General features: G+C 45.3%; 1 protein-coding gene across 29 annotated transcripts in view; it reads left to right on the top strand.

Moving 5' to 3' along the window:
- The window catches only part of RBFOX1 (RNA binding fox-1 homolog 1), a 1703141-nt gene that overhangs the window by 1552044 nt on the left and 136333 nt on the right, over positions 1-14764 (top strand). For all 29 annotated transcript variants that reach the window (XM_044936027.2, XM_044936024.2, XM_044936025.2 and 26 more), the window contains one exon: positions 8993-9136. In XM_044936027.2, the coding sequence (XP_044791962.1) occupies positions 8993-9136 (144 nt within the window). The remainder of the gene's footprint in view (positions 1-8992; positions 9137-14764) is intronic.

Here is a 14764-nt window from a genome sequence, read left to right as displayed (position 1 = left end):
AGAGTCAGACAGGACTGAGGGATGAACACACAGGGTCCTTCAACCTTTCCTGCAATGATGAGGAAGCTGCATTTCAGAGTCATTGACATCCATGGGCCTGAGAAATAAAGAACAAAGCTGATGTTTATTAATCCTGTTTGTAATAGGATGATGATGATCCCATTTCTTCATGGTGCTTTGATTTCATGACCCTACACTAAAGGATCTAGACAGAGATGCATTTATCATTTTCGTTGTTCAGTCACTAAATTGTATCTGACTCTTTGGGACCCTATGGACTGCAGCTCACCAGGCTTCCCTGTCCTTCACCATCTCCCAGAGTTTGCTCAAAGTCAGGTCCATTGAGTTGCTTATGCCATCCAACCATCTCATCCTCTGTTGCCCCCTTCTCCTCCTGTCTTCAATCTTTCCCAGCATCAGGGTCTTTTCCAATGTGTTGGCTCTTCTCATCAGGTAGCCAGAGTATTGGAGCTTCAGCATCAGCTCAGTTCTTCCAAGGAACATTCAGGGTTTATCATTTTATCCAAGTTGGAACTAAGACCCAGAGACATGAAGTCAGGATTCATGCAACTCACTCGTGGCAAAACCAGGTTTGTTCATGTATGCCACAGATATTTACAGAGAACTTACCACATGTGCTAGGTGAGTGGTTTTAATTGGTGCAGTTTTGCTCCCCCAGGACCTTTGAAGCCTCAAAGTGATTTTCAGTTGTCCTAGTCCCAGGGCAGGCTAGGAGTAGAGCCTGTGGCATCTAGTGAGTGGAGGTCAGGGATGCTACTGGACATCTTATGGTTCACCAGGTGATCCCCACATCACAGGAACCCCCAGTGCCAACAGTTCTGTTGTAGAGAAACTCTGCTCTAAGAGGTAAGAGATAAGTGCATAGAGGTTCTGCCTTCCCTGTTCTCATGCACTGTGCATTCTGGTGGAGAAGACAGATGATAGAAATTAACAGAAGCATATAATGCAAAACAAGAAGTGATGTGCGCTGTGCGAGAACAACAGGCATGAAGGGAGGAGATGCTGATGCAGCTGTTTTATTTTTATTTTTATTTTTTTACCAAAGGATAGTGGACCCACAGTGTTGTAGGGAGAGAATTATCCAGGCAAGGGGGACAGATAAACAGGTGTGAAGACTAAGGAATGTGCTGAGTGTTGAAGGAAGAGCTAAGAGGCTCGTGACCAAAACTGGGGAAAACCAGGAGACAGGGGGTCAAGGCAGCATCTCCTAGACCAGGGCAAGGGTCTGGCCTGGAAGGTTCTGGGAGGGACAACACCCCAGCCATTCTGCCTACACCGCTAACATCTGTACTCATCTCAATCTCCTTCCATCTCTGAGCAAGTGGAACAGTATTAATTTGCTTGGTTTTTAAGTTCCACCTTCTGATCTTCCAGACGTGGTTACAAGGTACATTTCTAATTCAGCTGGGTCTCACTTTAGAGCCAAAGTGACTTTAAAAAAATCAGACACGGATAAATCAAGAGTTCTTCTTTCAATGATTAATTCCCACTAAGCTTTGACATGCACCAGCCTTGGGGAATGTAATCGCAAACCTGGTAGATCCTGCCTTTCAAAAAGACATGTTCTAGATGGTTCATTCTGTTAGTAAGTCTTGTAGCTTTTTCACATTGTTTTATTTTTATCTTTAGAAATCTCACCCTGTGCTTTTGCCATAGGCTTTAGTGGACTCCTTAGGGATTTTTGTCCATCTGTGTGAGGAACCTGCAGGCAGGTCTTCGTCTTTCAAGTGCTGGTGGCCTTTCTGGAGGCTTCAGCCCAGCTGAAGGTCATCACTGCATTCAGGGGCGAGTACGGAAAGGGGTCTTGGAGCCTATGTTTGAAGGGAAGGCTCGAATCTCTTCTCATTTTGCTGTTCAGTTCAGTTTAGTCACTCAGTTATGTCCAACTCTTTGTGACCCCATGGACTGCAGCAGGCTGGGCCTCCCTGTCCATCACCAACTCCCAGAGTTTACTCAAACTCACTGAGTTGGTGATGCCATCCAATTATCTCATCCTGTGTCATCCCCTTCTCCTCCTGCCTTCAGTCTTTCCCAGCATCAGGGTCTTTTCAAATGAGTCAGTTCTTCACATCAGGTGGCCAAAGTATTTAGTCATAAGTCATGTCTGACTCTCACAATCCCATGGACTGTAGCCCTCCAGGCTTCTCTGTCCATGAGATTTCCCAGGCAAGAATCCTGGAGTGGGTTGCCATTTCCTTCTTCAGGGGATCTTCCTGACCCAGGGATCGAACCCACGTTTCCTGCATTGACAGGCAGATTCTTTACTACTGAGCCATCTGAGAAGTGAGAACTCATCAGAGTGACCAGTGTGACGGCTGAGAACCCAGGGACAGCTCTAGTGGGGGCATTCTCCCTTCTTCTGCATCTGGGTTGAGGCCAACCCTTTTGAGAGCCTCATACCACCAGGACTAGTTAAAAAGTGCAACCGTGCCTTGATAATTCTTGATAACAGTTATTCATTTTCCAAGCATTTCCCATCTGTTTGCTTAGCAGGGGACTTCGTGGGTTGAACGAAGGCCTTCAAATATGTGTCCGTGTTCTGACCTTCGTAAACCTGGGGATGTGACCTTATTTGGAAAAAAATAAATAAAAGGTCTTTACAGATGCAATTAGGTTAAGGATCTCAAGACTAGATCAGCCTCAATTTAGTGTGAGCTCTAAATCCAGTGTCCTTAATGTCCTTATAAGAAGGAAAAAGGCCGAGGGAGACTTGAATCTCAGACACTCAGAGGGAAGAAAGCCAAACAGAGATGAGAGACTCTAGCAGCGCAGCCCAGGCGAGCCAAGAAACCACCAGCGGCTGGAAGAAGGAAGGACGTCCCCCTGGGAGTCTCTGGCCAGAGTGGGACCCTCAGGGCATCTTCACTGTACTTTTCTGGCCCTTGCAACTGAGAGAGAGTCCATTTCTGTTGCTTTAAGTTGCTAGGTTTTTGGTAATTTCTTAGGAGACTAATAGAGGGATATGAAACCCTGAGTATGTGCTGAATGTTTTCCCTGAAAGGTCCCAGCAAAAAGGAAACCTCACAGCCTGAAATACTCAAGATGAGGGGTCAATAAGGGTCATTCCCATAGCTCTGACCCCTCGCGAGATCGCGCCTTTGTTGCAGCTTCTTTTGTTTGCCTTGTGCTCCATATGGTCCTCATCACATCGCAACATACAAGCGAGCATGCTCAGTCTTGTAGATTGCTTCCTTAGGCTTCTTTGTCAGCCTCTGGATACTGATACCCTCCCTCTTCCCTTTCCTTTTCCATTCCTCTCTTGCTGTTGCGTCGCTAAGTCATGTCCAATTCTTTGCAACACCATGGACTGCAGACCACCAGGCTCCTCTGTCCTGTGAGATTCTCCAGGCAAGAATCCTGGAGTGGGTTGCCACTTCCTTCTGCAGGGGATCTTCCCAACCCAGGGATCGAAGCCATGTCTGATGAAGGCAGCTTCTTTTACCACTGAGCCACCAGAGAAGCTCCCGACGATGTCTGAAATAACTTTTTGGTTTAGTTTTTTCTTTTTTCTGTGTTATCTTTAAAAATTACTTTTAACACACAGGTATGTAGTGCAGCCGTTTCTGAGCATTTTTTGTATTTGTGCCCAGCACGCAGTGATCAATTGAGCGTTGCGTGTTTTTATCAAAGGAAACAACACAAAGATTTCTCCGAAGTCCTGTTTGACTAAAGATGATTAATTTAAATTTTCACATGAGCAGCATAATGCTATTAATCATTTAATATGTTTAATCGTAATCTCTGTAATTCCTAATTAGGTTTATTAAACTGAAACATCCAGCAGTTACACACAAATCCAAATCTTAAGTTTCCTTCTTGGGAGGAGAAGGAGCAGGTTTTCATTTGCATTTAAACAGCAACTTCTGACTGAAGGGGAAAAGTGGCTTGAAGGCCTGAGAACTAGCCTGCTGCTTCTGCAAACTGAAGAGTCTCGTGTTTGAGCAGTAAGACCCCCAACCCCTCGGAAAGTGACAGTCTCGTGATTCAAGGTCATTTCCGTCTCGTGGATGTGTCTCCAGACCTCATATTGTGCACGTGTGTGTGCTCAATTGCTTAGTCATGTCTGAATCTGTGTGACCCCCATGGACAAAGGTGCCTGGCGGGCTACAGCTTCTCTGTCCATGGGATTCTCCAGGCAAGAATATTAGAATGGGTCGCTATTTCCTCCTCCAGGGGATCTTCTTGACCCAGGTTATTGAACCCACGTCTCTTGTGTCTCCTGCATCAGCAGGCAGATTCTTTACCATTGCACCACCTAGGAAGCCCCAGGAAGCCCCGGCACAGCCAAAAACTATAAATAAATATATAAATATCCAGTTTACAAGTGTCAAAGTTGTAATATTGTTCTTCCTCTCACTTGCGGGTAGCAAAGGAGACGGTTCACTCATTCATTCATTCGTTTCTTCCTTTACTCCTAAGGCATTCACCCATTCAGTGAGTCAGCCAGCCAGGAGACAGACATTTGTCATTTGTCTAGCATGGCTCAGCCTGTGTCTCATGCCGGTCATGTCACCACGCTGCTATGGTCCTTAAGGAAAAATTGTATCCTCTTGATCTACCCATAGGGTTCTTTAGGTCCACCCCCTGCCTCCCTCTGCTGGGTCCTCTCCCACCCTTCCTTCATGCACGCTCCCTCTGACCAGTGACATGGAGGTCTGCATGTAGTCCCAATCTCAAAGGGGTGCCAGTGAGGTGTGAGTTAAAGTGAGATCTTAGTGCCCTGCCCAGGAAGTGAACTGGGTAGCCTGGATGAAAACCATGAATCCTAGCCACTTGTTCCCAAGGGGCTAGAGGCTAGAAGCAAAATTCACCGGGCCCTTGCCCCATTGAAAAATGCATTTCTCAAGGAGGCAAAAACTGTAGAAAGAGGTACAAAATTTATGATTAGAGACACAGCACAACCAAGTTGGAGAGCACACAGAGAAGCAGTTTGTTAAGACAGAAGCAAGGCAGAGACACACACCCAAAGGGAAAGGGTGTCAGCGTCCCCCTAATGAGGAAGCGTGCATTAAAGAGGCAGTTAAGTCATTTATGTAGGGCATTTCTGCCAGATCTCTGTTTACCTGCATGCTCAGTCGCTTCAATCGTGTCCCACTTTTTGTGACCCTGTGGAGTATAGAGCCCACCAGGCTCCTGAGTCCATGGGATTCTCTAGGCAAGAGAATCTCATGGCCTTCTCCAGGAGATATTCCCAACCCAGGGATCGAACCCCTGCATTGCAATCAGATACGTTACTGCTGAGCCATTGGGGAAGCCCAGATCTTTGTTTACCTTTGGCCAATTATCTCATTTCTTTTCCCACTCCTGACCTGCCCTAGGACCCTCCCCAACATGCCTGTGAAACTTTTTCCCAAAATGGATTTTCCCAGAGGCCAGTGCAGGGTGGGGGTGGGGGGGGTGTGCTTGGCATCACATATTATGGGGTGGTGCCCCCTCCATTTCGACCTCCAAGGAGCCTTTCTGGGCATGTGTAGTGTCTCCCTTGCCCCAAGGATGGAAAATATATGATCTCTTGATCCTTTACTCAAATTGGGTTTCGTCCCTCTCTGTCCTTGCCATAGCTGTTAATATCCCCAGGAGACAAAGTTTGGCTATTGACCCTGTTTCTATTGCTGTTTTCTATTTCAAAGTGCACACAGGAGGCTGATTGTAAATATCTAGCCTGGAGCCCACCTGCCCCCTTCCTCAGGAAATGTAAAAAGGAGGCTAGTTGTACATGCCGAGCTTGGAGCCTGTCTGTCTCCTGCCTTAGTCCCCTAAATCCAGAATTCACCTCTCTGCATCTTGGCACATACTTTGCACACCACTGGTACAGCATCACCTTTTCTCTTAGACATGTCCTGGTAAAAATGTAACCTCTGGACTCAGCAAGCCTGAGGAACCACCAGCCATATGGTGTGTCCCTGATTTAGAGTGACTCAACCCCCTGAGGGTCACTCTGACCCCTCTTAATAGTCTGTTTAACCATTGTCTCTTCTGCCTCTTTCTCTTCTGCTAAGCTAGACACTGTGTATGCTTTGGGGGATGAACTTATGTGCCTCGGGGATAGTAGTTGGTCAGGAAAGATGTGTTTACCAAGCAAATGGGAACCTTCCCTTCATGTTTCCTTAATGAGGCTTTTTACACCTCTCCTTTGACATTTTTAGGGCTTCCCTGGTGGCTCAGCTGGTAAAGAATCCACCTGCAATGCAGGAGACCTGGATTCAATCCCTGGGTTGGGAGCATCTCCTGGAGAAGGGAACAGCTACCCACTCGAGTATTCTGGCCTGGAGAACTCCATGAACTATTCCATGGGGTCGCAAAGAGGCGGACACAACTGAGCGACTTTCACTTTCACTCTCACTTTGACATTTTTTGTAAAAATCACCATCATTCTAAAAAATGCATTGCCTTCCACTTATTGATTGTGTCTTGTGCTGGGAACTGTGGCATGATGGCTCGTGTGTTACGGTGTTTGGTCGTCACAGAGCCTTATACGGTATGCACCATTGTTATTGTCTAACTCAATGGATATAAATTTGCGCAAACTCTGAGAGACAGTGGAGGACAGAGGAGTCTGGGATCAGCGGTCCATGGGGTCCCAAAGAGTCAGACATGACTTAGCGACTGAACAACAGCATTGTTACTACTCATTTTTCAGGGTAGAGAACTATCACCAGCCTTTTTATTAGATCCAGCAACATTAGGAATATGCCCAAGTGCATTATCTTCTTGACACAACCCTTGGAAGTTGAAGAAAGTATCTGGTAAGGCTTTGGATACTAAAGAAGCTTGGAAGCATAGTACACCAGCTACCAGAATGTCTTACCTTACAGATACAATTCAGTGTGTGTTAGGAAGGAGATTTCAGTGAAACCTGTCGATAAGGACAAGGGTTGATGAGAAAGTCACTGATTATGTCCATGTTATTAGTTTTGTCCTAGTTGTATGCTTCTAGATTGCTCATAAGTAAAAGCAGAGACATGACTTTGCCAACAAAGGTCCATCTAGTCAAGGCTATGGTTTTCCCAGTGCTCATGTATGGATGTGAGAGTTGGACTGTGAAGAAAGCTGAGCACCAAAGAATTGATGCTTTTGAACTGTGGTGTTGGAGAAGACTCTTGAGAGTCCCTTGGACTGCAAGGAGATCCAACCAGTCCATTCTAAAGGAGATCAGTCCTGGGTGTTCTTTGGAAGGAATGATGCTAAAGCTGAAGCTTCAGTACTTTGGCCACCTCATGCGAAGAGTTGACTCATTGGAAAAGACCCTGATGCTGGGAGGGATTGGGGGCAGGAGGAGAAGGGGATGACAGAGGATGAGATGGCTAGATGGCATCACTGACTCAATGGACGTGAGTTTGAGTGAACTCCAGGAGTTCATGATGGACAGGGAGGCCTGGCATGCTGCAATTCATGGAGTCGCAAAGAGTCGGATAGAACTGAGTGACTGAACTGAACTGAAGAACGAGGGGACGATTTCTCCTTCATAAGCTTGATGGCCTTTTTCATGGTTTTCCATCATGTTTTAGCGAAGTAGACATTTCATGTGAATGGTGTCTACTGCCACCTAGAGGCAGTACATGCTAATTGCAGAGAAAGCATCTAGAAGCATCTCTGAAATGTTAAAACTCTAAAACTGAGTGTATGGAAGTGGCCTAGATTATTGAATCAAATGTTACTGTGACTTTTCTCCTGGTTCCTGCCTCAACGGGGGTATCATTGTAATATCATGTTATCCGGGCTTTTCCTTGGAGGATGGGACTGAGTGGGAGGCAGAGTAATAAACTATACCAGTAATGTAACATTGTCGACACCAACTTGGGCCAATATAACTTTCTAACATAGGCGCTCTGTGTCTTCATTGTCCAACACGAAAGCCACAGCCACGTGTGACCTCTGAGCACTCAAAAATGTGGCTACTGTGAGGGAGGGACTGAATTTACCATTTGATTTAATTTTAATTCATTTCCATTTAAAGAGCCACATGGGGTCAACTGTCATGAACAGCACAGGTCTGCAAAATCAAGAAAGGAAAAATTAAAACCTTGAAAAAATTTAGTCCATCAGATGGTTACTTGGTCTTCAGAATACCAAACAGCCTTTTCAAATGTTTTATACTAATGTTTTTATCTGTACAGCCTTGGCAATTAGGTAGGCATATTTTAAGATTTTGAACAGCCTGGATGAAAGGAGGATTCTCCTTTCTAGATGAAGCTTTCTCTAATTACCTACTGAAACTCCCTGCCCCCCAGTTCCAGCGAGTCCTTGCCCTTACTTTATCCCCCTCCCTCTTATCTCCATCCTCCAGCTCTGTATTTCTTGAGTTTATTGTCTAATTCTTCCCCTGTAAGAATTAGATCCATGATAGTAAGGATCTCTGCTCCTTTGCTCGTGGCTGAATCCTGGATCTGTGATGGGCACTCAGTGGTCTTTCAATAAATCTTTGCTGGATGAATGAATGATTCAGCAGTTTCTTCCTACATTATTCCTTTGTTCTGGCATTTTTCTACCATTTTGAGGAAGCAAAAGCACACTGGATATATGTGGAATCTAGAACAAATGGTATAGATGAACCTGTCTGCAAAGCAGGAATAGGGACACAGAGGTAGAGAACAAATTGTATGGATACCAAGGGGGGATGGTGTGGGCGTGGGGTGAACTGGGAGATTGGAATTGACATATATGCACTATTGATGCTCTGTATTGTAATACACTATTGATGCTATGCATAACCTAGATAACTAATGGGAACCTACTGTATAGCTCAGGGAACTCTACTCAGCGCTCTGTGGTGACCTAAATGGGAAGGAAATCCTAAAAAGTGGGGATATATGTATATGTATAACTGATTCAGTTTGTTGTACAGCGGAAACTAACACAACACTAAAGCTACTATATGCCTATATATATATATATATATATGTATTTTTTTTTTATGAAAAGCACGTTCAGGTCCACTCTGAGCCTCTTTGCTTTGCTCTTATTCTTTTAGCAGACAGATGACGCGGCACCCACGGATGGCCAGCCCCAGACACAGCCTTCTGAAAACACGGAAAACAAGTCCCAGCCCAAGAGGCTGCATGTCTCCAACATCCCCTTCCGGTTCCGGGATCCGGACCTCCGACAAATGTTTGGGGTAAGTACTGCCTTTCTTCTCCTCTGCAGTGGCCGCTCCGGGGTCCCCAGAGTCCTCCCCTCCTCATGTAATTTCTTGGTATTCATAATACAAAGTGAGCAGGGGTGGAGGGAAGGCATTTTAGATCCTATCTGTGGGTATTCTTTGGCCAGGATCTCCATGATTTTAGTATAAACTTTTCTGCTATGTTCGCCATGTTTGCACTTGGACCAATGGTACTTCTTCAAGTTAGTAACTTGAATGTCGAATGGAAAATAGGCTCCCAGGTGCTTGAAACAAGCTCATTGCTGATCCCCTGTCAAGAGCCTGGGGACCCATGTGACAGCTAACATGGTTATGGGTCATCTTGGTTTTTCTCGCTATGGTGGTTGCCAAATTATTGGGAAGATAATATCATAACATATTTCTGCAGACCTTGCTCTTTCCCAGGTACTGAGCATCTATATCTCAGAGGTGATTGTAGAGAATAATTAGTTCTGCATAATGCCTCATTAAAACAAAACCACTGCAGATTTCAGAGTCTGACTTGTATCCTGCCATATATGTTCTTCTGGAATCTGTGGTGAGGATTCAGAGATTTAACTTATAAGATTATATGCCACAGATTACAGTCTTGCCCAAGTACCATCACGGAACAGGGAGCAAGACAGAAGCCACCACCAACCCAGAGAGAAGAAATGATAGAGTCGCTTGCTCGGGGGACATTGTGACCCTGATTCTCTTTTGGAATGACCTTTGCACCATCCACCTTGGGAAGGGATGAGCTTGCCATCGCTTTGGGCTCAGTTCCACCAAAGGACAAAGCTATGACAGCTTGGATATCATTCATTTTTTGCAAATACAGTCACATTCCCTTTGTCTATGTCAGCCCAGCATTGGTGGGAAATGTCTGTGGATTCAATGAACAAAACTACATTCTTAACATTCGACTTGGCTGCCCAGAGAGTCCCCTTCTAAGAGCTTTTGGATGGGTGCAGAGATGACAAAAGGAATAAGAAGAGGCTCAACTTCCCAAGTCTAGGTCTGGGCCAGGTAGAGCTCATTCTCTGTATGAAAACACCAGCTCTGTGTCATCATTCCGCAATGGTGGGGTGAACGCACATGTTTTCTTTAGCATGCATGATGTTTATCAAGTATGCATTGGACACAAAAGCCAACAAAGTGTCATAGCTAAGATACCCAGGCCTGAATCCTGACATTTCAGTGGAAAAGGTCAGCTTGTGCTCTTTTATCTCTCTCATTTGGTAATAACCTTGAGTTGAGCCTCTAACTCTTGCAGAGCAGAGATACCCTCGGGCAATTTCAGGTCAACGATGTCTTTGAAAAGTGCAGAGCATTCAGAGTTAAAGTCGAGGTTAAGTGTGTGTGAAGTGAGGAGACCAGGTTTGAATGATGGGCAGCCTGAGGAATTAGATCGCTTTTGTCAGGTCTGGTTCGAAAGCCATCTTGCTCTTCAATCTGTCTTAACTCATCAAGTGTCACTGGGATGTTGACTTGGAATTTGGTCCTCTTAATGACCATCCTGTGCTCTTTTCAGGTGTCACTCATTGCAGTAGACCCCAACTCCCACCCCTGAGGATGGCTGTGTGCTCTCTGGTCTTCTTGATTATCTTGAAAGTGACCAGAGGGCTCCACTGCAAAGGTATTCAAAATATTCAGAGCTAGATGCCAAAAACGGAACCTCCTTGCATGAATATTTCAACCTGTCTGTTCTTACTGGGCGGTACAGGAGAGGTGTAGAGAGCAAAGTCTTGCCAAAAGAATGGTTGTGCTACCAATTGTCAATCCTTGATCAGAATCTACTAGTTTCAGAGCTACTGTTTGTAAAAGTCAGAATTTTCAAGCAACTGACAAGATGTCAATTTGACAAGATGATAGAGACACTTAGGATCCATCTATCCATTCAGAAAATGCAGCACAGAGTCAGTCATCCTGAAATTAATTCAGTTCATCACAAGCTGCCTCTGTGTCCATTTTTAAAAGTATGCAAGATTTTTTGGTGGGCTTTGTGACCATCCACTCCAGTATTCTTGCCGGGAAAATTCCATGAACAGAGAAGCCTGGTAGGCTACAGTCCACAGGGTCGCAAAGAGTCAGACATGATTGAGCATGCTTCTGCGCACACACGTCTGTAAAAATCATCCAGCAGCTACAAATTCCTGGACTCTGCGATAACTCTGAGGCCTTCTTGGTTTACAACCACCATTCTGAAGACATGGAATTTTAATCCTGCAGAATCTATTCTTCCTGGGCAGACGTCAGTGGTGGCCACCCCACTCTGGTTGTGTGCTACATTTACTGACATGAATCACGTGAAAAGTCATCTGTAACATTCTGACTGGCTCTGCACTCCAGCTGAGAGAATTAAGCGTGGTTTCCTGTTTCAGGTCACAGTTACTCTAAGAAGTTGCATTTTAATCCCAATCAGCTGTTTTCCACATCACTGGGATGTGAGATGTCATCTCTCCTTTTCTTGCCGTATTTTGCCCCGGTTCCTTGTAGCAGGGGCTACAAAGGGAGAGACAGCAGAGGAAAACTCTCACAAAGATTTTTTGCATTTTTCTTCTTGGTCTCTTTTGTTCAGTATGGCTGTGGGGACTGCAAGCTAAAACCACAGCACAAGAGTAAAGAGACTTTCTTTCCCAAAGTCCCTGACACCCGGCAGTGCTTGAAACAGGTTCTGTATCCATGCATCATTCAGCCATGATGTTTGCAAACCCTACACGCCTGTCGGTTACTGCAGGTGCCTCAACATTTCCTTTTAAACTGTGGCTTTGGTGCCTCCTTGTCACAATCCTCGTTTCCCTTCTTCCACAATTCACTTTGTATCCTTTATGATGAATGTGTTGCGGTATTTGGCATGAAACCATCCAGATCATAGATTTCCTAGGGTTTCCCTTTCAGATGGGACATCCCTTGGTCAAAAATTTTGTGGCCACTACATCCAAAGCAGAGGCCAGAGCATTTTTCATTATTTATTTTTGGCTACTCTAGGTCTTCATGGCTGCACGTGGGCTTTCTCCAGCTGTGGCAACCAGGGGCTATTCTATGTCATGGTGCAAAGGTATCTCCTTGTGGTGGCCTCTCCTGTTGCAGAGCACAGGCTGTAGGGCGTGTGGGCTTCAGTAGCTGTGGCACGTGGGCTTAGTTGCCCCCTGGCATCTGAGGTCTTCCCTGATTAGGGATCAAACCCATGTCCCCTGCATTGGCAGGCAGATTCTTAACCACTGGACCGCCAGGGAAGTCCAGAATCCAGAGTCTTTTTGAAAAGATCAATTGGCATGTCAATGAATGGATCTCTTATGTTATCAGGGGCCTTGGTGCTGGAGGTTTCAGTGGAAAGAATGTGGATTCTGGCCCTGCTACCTTCTTCTTGAACATGTCAGAGGTCGCAAAAGAGCATGTGTTTCCTTTCCATTTGAATTCTCCATGGGCCCATGCAAACATTGTATGGATTGCCATCAAATTAGTCACAACGTCTTGGTCTTGAATAAAAAGCTCAGTTGAACCTAATATTTGTGAAGTGAGAGAGATAGTTATGGGCTTCCCAGGTAGCTCAGTGGGTCAAGAATCTGCTGGCAATGCAGGAGACATAGGAGATGCGAGTTCGATCCCTGGGTTAGGAAGATCCCCTGGAGGAGGGTGTGGCAACCCATTCCAGTATTCTTGCCTGGAGAATCCCATGGACAAGAGGAGCCTGGAGGGCTATAGTCCATGGGGTCACAAAGAGTCAGACATGATTGAAGCGATTGAACATGCATGCTTGTACACAGAGGCAGTTCTAGATGTAGACCACTGAGACAAGCCATTGTATCCTAGAGTTGTCTTCAGTAACAGCTACTCAGGGAGTACTGGGTCCAGATTTTACCTCATGCTTGTCCATGTGACAACCATGCTTTTCTTATCAAAATACAGGCCTTCTGGGCATGAATATGACCCACTGAAGCCTCTATTGTCACCAAAGACAGATTATGTGGCTTTCAGAACATGCAGAAGAAACTTTCATTAAAAGTAGAAGAAGAAGGGGCTTTCACGATGACTTTTTAAATGACAAAGCAGAGATATTTTCAGACATGGCAGGGTGCCTCCTCCTGTTCCCACATCCAAAACGTGAAGACAGCCCTAAGAAAACTAGGATGTTGCCTTTTCTTAGCTTCCATGCACATTCTGTGAACTAAGCTTACTTTCCTGTTTTATACTGTATCCATTGAACACCTTTCAGAGGTTTTCAGAGAAATATTATTTGATCTGAGCCGGTCTAAACATGGGCGGTACCTCTCAGCCCAAGTGTGTGCCTATGAGCTCCAGGATTTTAACCTTGTCGCATCTGTCGAGACCCCTCCAGTGGAAAGTGAGACTTTGTTGAACACGGCTGAATGCCGGTGTTGGGCAAATAGATCCTGGTTATGTCTGCGAATGAGTCGTGTCTATTTAACTTGAAAATGTGCCAGCTGTGTTTACATCATTAGTACCAAACTTCCCAATTAAACTGTTGATACTATAAATATAGTACACAACTGCCTTAGAAAGGGACTTACATCAGCATTCTTCTTATGGCTTGTTTCACTGGCTTTGAGAAACTTCCACCCCATGGCAACTGCCAGAGAAACAAACACTGGAGACCATTTCAGGGCATGTGGTGCCATTGCTCCATTTAGGGAATGAGACATGCGAAGATTACGCTTTGATTGGTGCTGTCTCAACCGGCAGCTTCCCGGGTGGCTCAGTGTTAAAGAATCTGCCTGCCAGCACAGGAGACACAGGAGACTGGGGTTCAATCCCTGAATCAGAAAGATCTCTTGGAGTCGGGCATGACAGCCCAGTCCAGGAATCTTGCCTGGAGAACTCCATGGACAGAGGAGGCAGGTGGGCTACAGTCCATGGGGTCGCAAAGAATCAGACACAACTGAGCAATTGAGCACACGTGTATCTCAATCAGATCTTTTTTCTTTCTTTCTTTCTTTCTCATATTTGTCCCACTCATCCATGTATTCCCAATCCCCGTTTACTGGCGTTGACTTAATATAGTTATGAGGTGGATATTTCCCATCTGTAAGGAGCATGGTGGAAACCAATCAGGACCCCATGAGGTTTCTAACCACAAAAGTGTTTCTGTGTCCCCTTCTCCGATGGGCAGGTTCAAACAGTTGCTCATCAGGGAAGGGAGGCGAGGCTGAGAAAAGGGAGGAGCAGTCAAGAAACAGTAGTACAGCCTTGGGGCAGGCCCTGGTTTCCTCATAAGGGGTACACATAGCAGTATCTTTGAGCTCATCAGCAGAACTATAACCTCCAACAAATGGAAGATGTTAACTGTTTGATGCAGGACTCCTCATTCCAGAGAAAGTCACAGTTCGCCCATCACCACCTGAGACCAAGCGATCTCTTCAACCAGATCTTATTTTAAAGGAAGTGCGTTTATATTGACTGCTTAGAGAAGGTTCCATGGATAACATTTGCTTGTTGGTTTTAGAGGAAGTCCTTTCCAAGTTTCTCTACCCATAAATATGTGTGCTTCCTGTCTCTTAGGCCTGAAATATACATGGTAGCATCTGTGTGGAACTGAATATCCTAGGGGGCTTATAGCAGAATGATGGCTTCTGAGAGAATCAGAAAGCTAGAGGATTTTTT

Source organism: Bubalus bubalis, chromosome 24, assembly GCF_019923935.1.
Source record: "Bubalus bubalis isolate 160015118507 breed Murrah chromosome 24, NDDB_SH_1, whole genome shotgun sequence".
NCBI classification, from domain to species: domain Eukaryota; kingdom Metazoa; phylum Chordata; class Mammalia; order Artiodactyla; family Bovidae; genus Bubalus; species Bubalus bubalis.
This window is presented reverse-complemented; position numbering and strand designations above follow the sequence as displayed.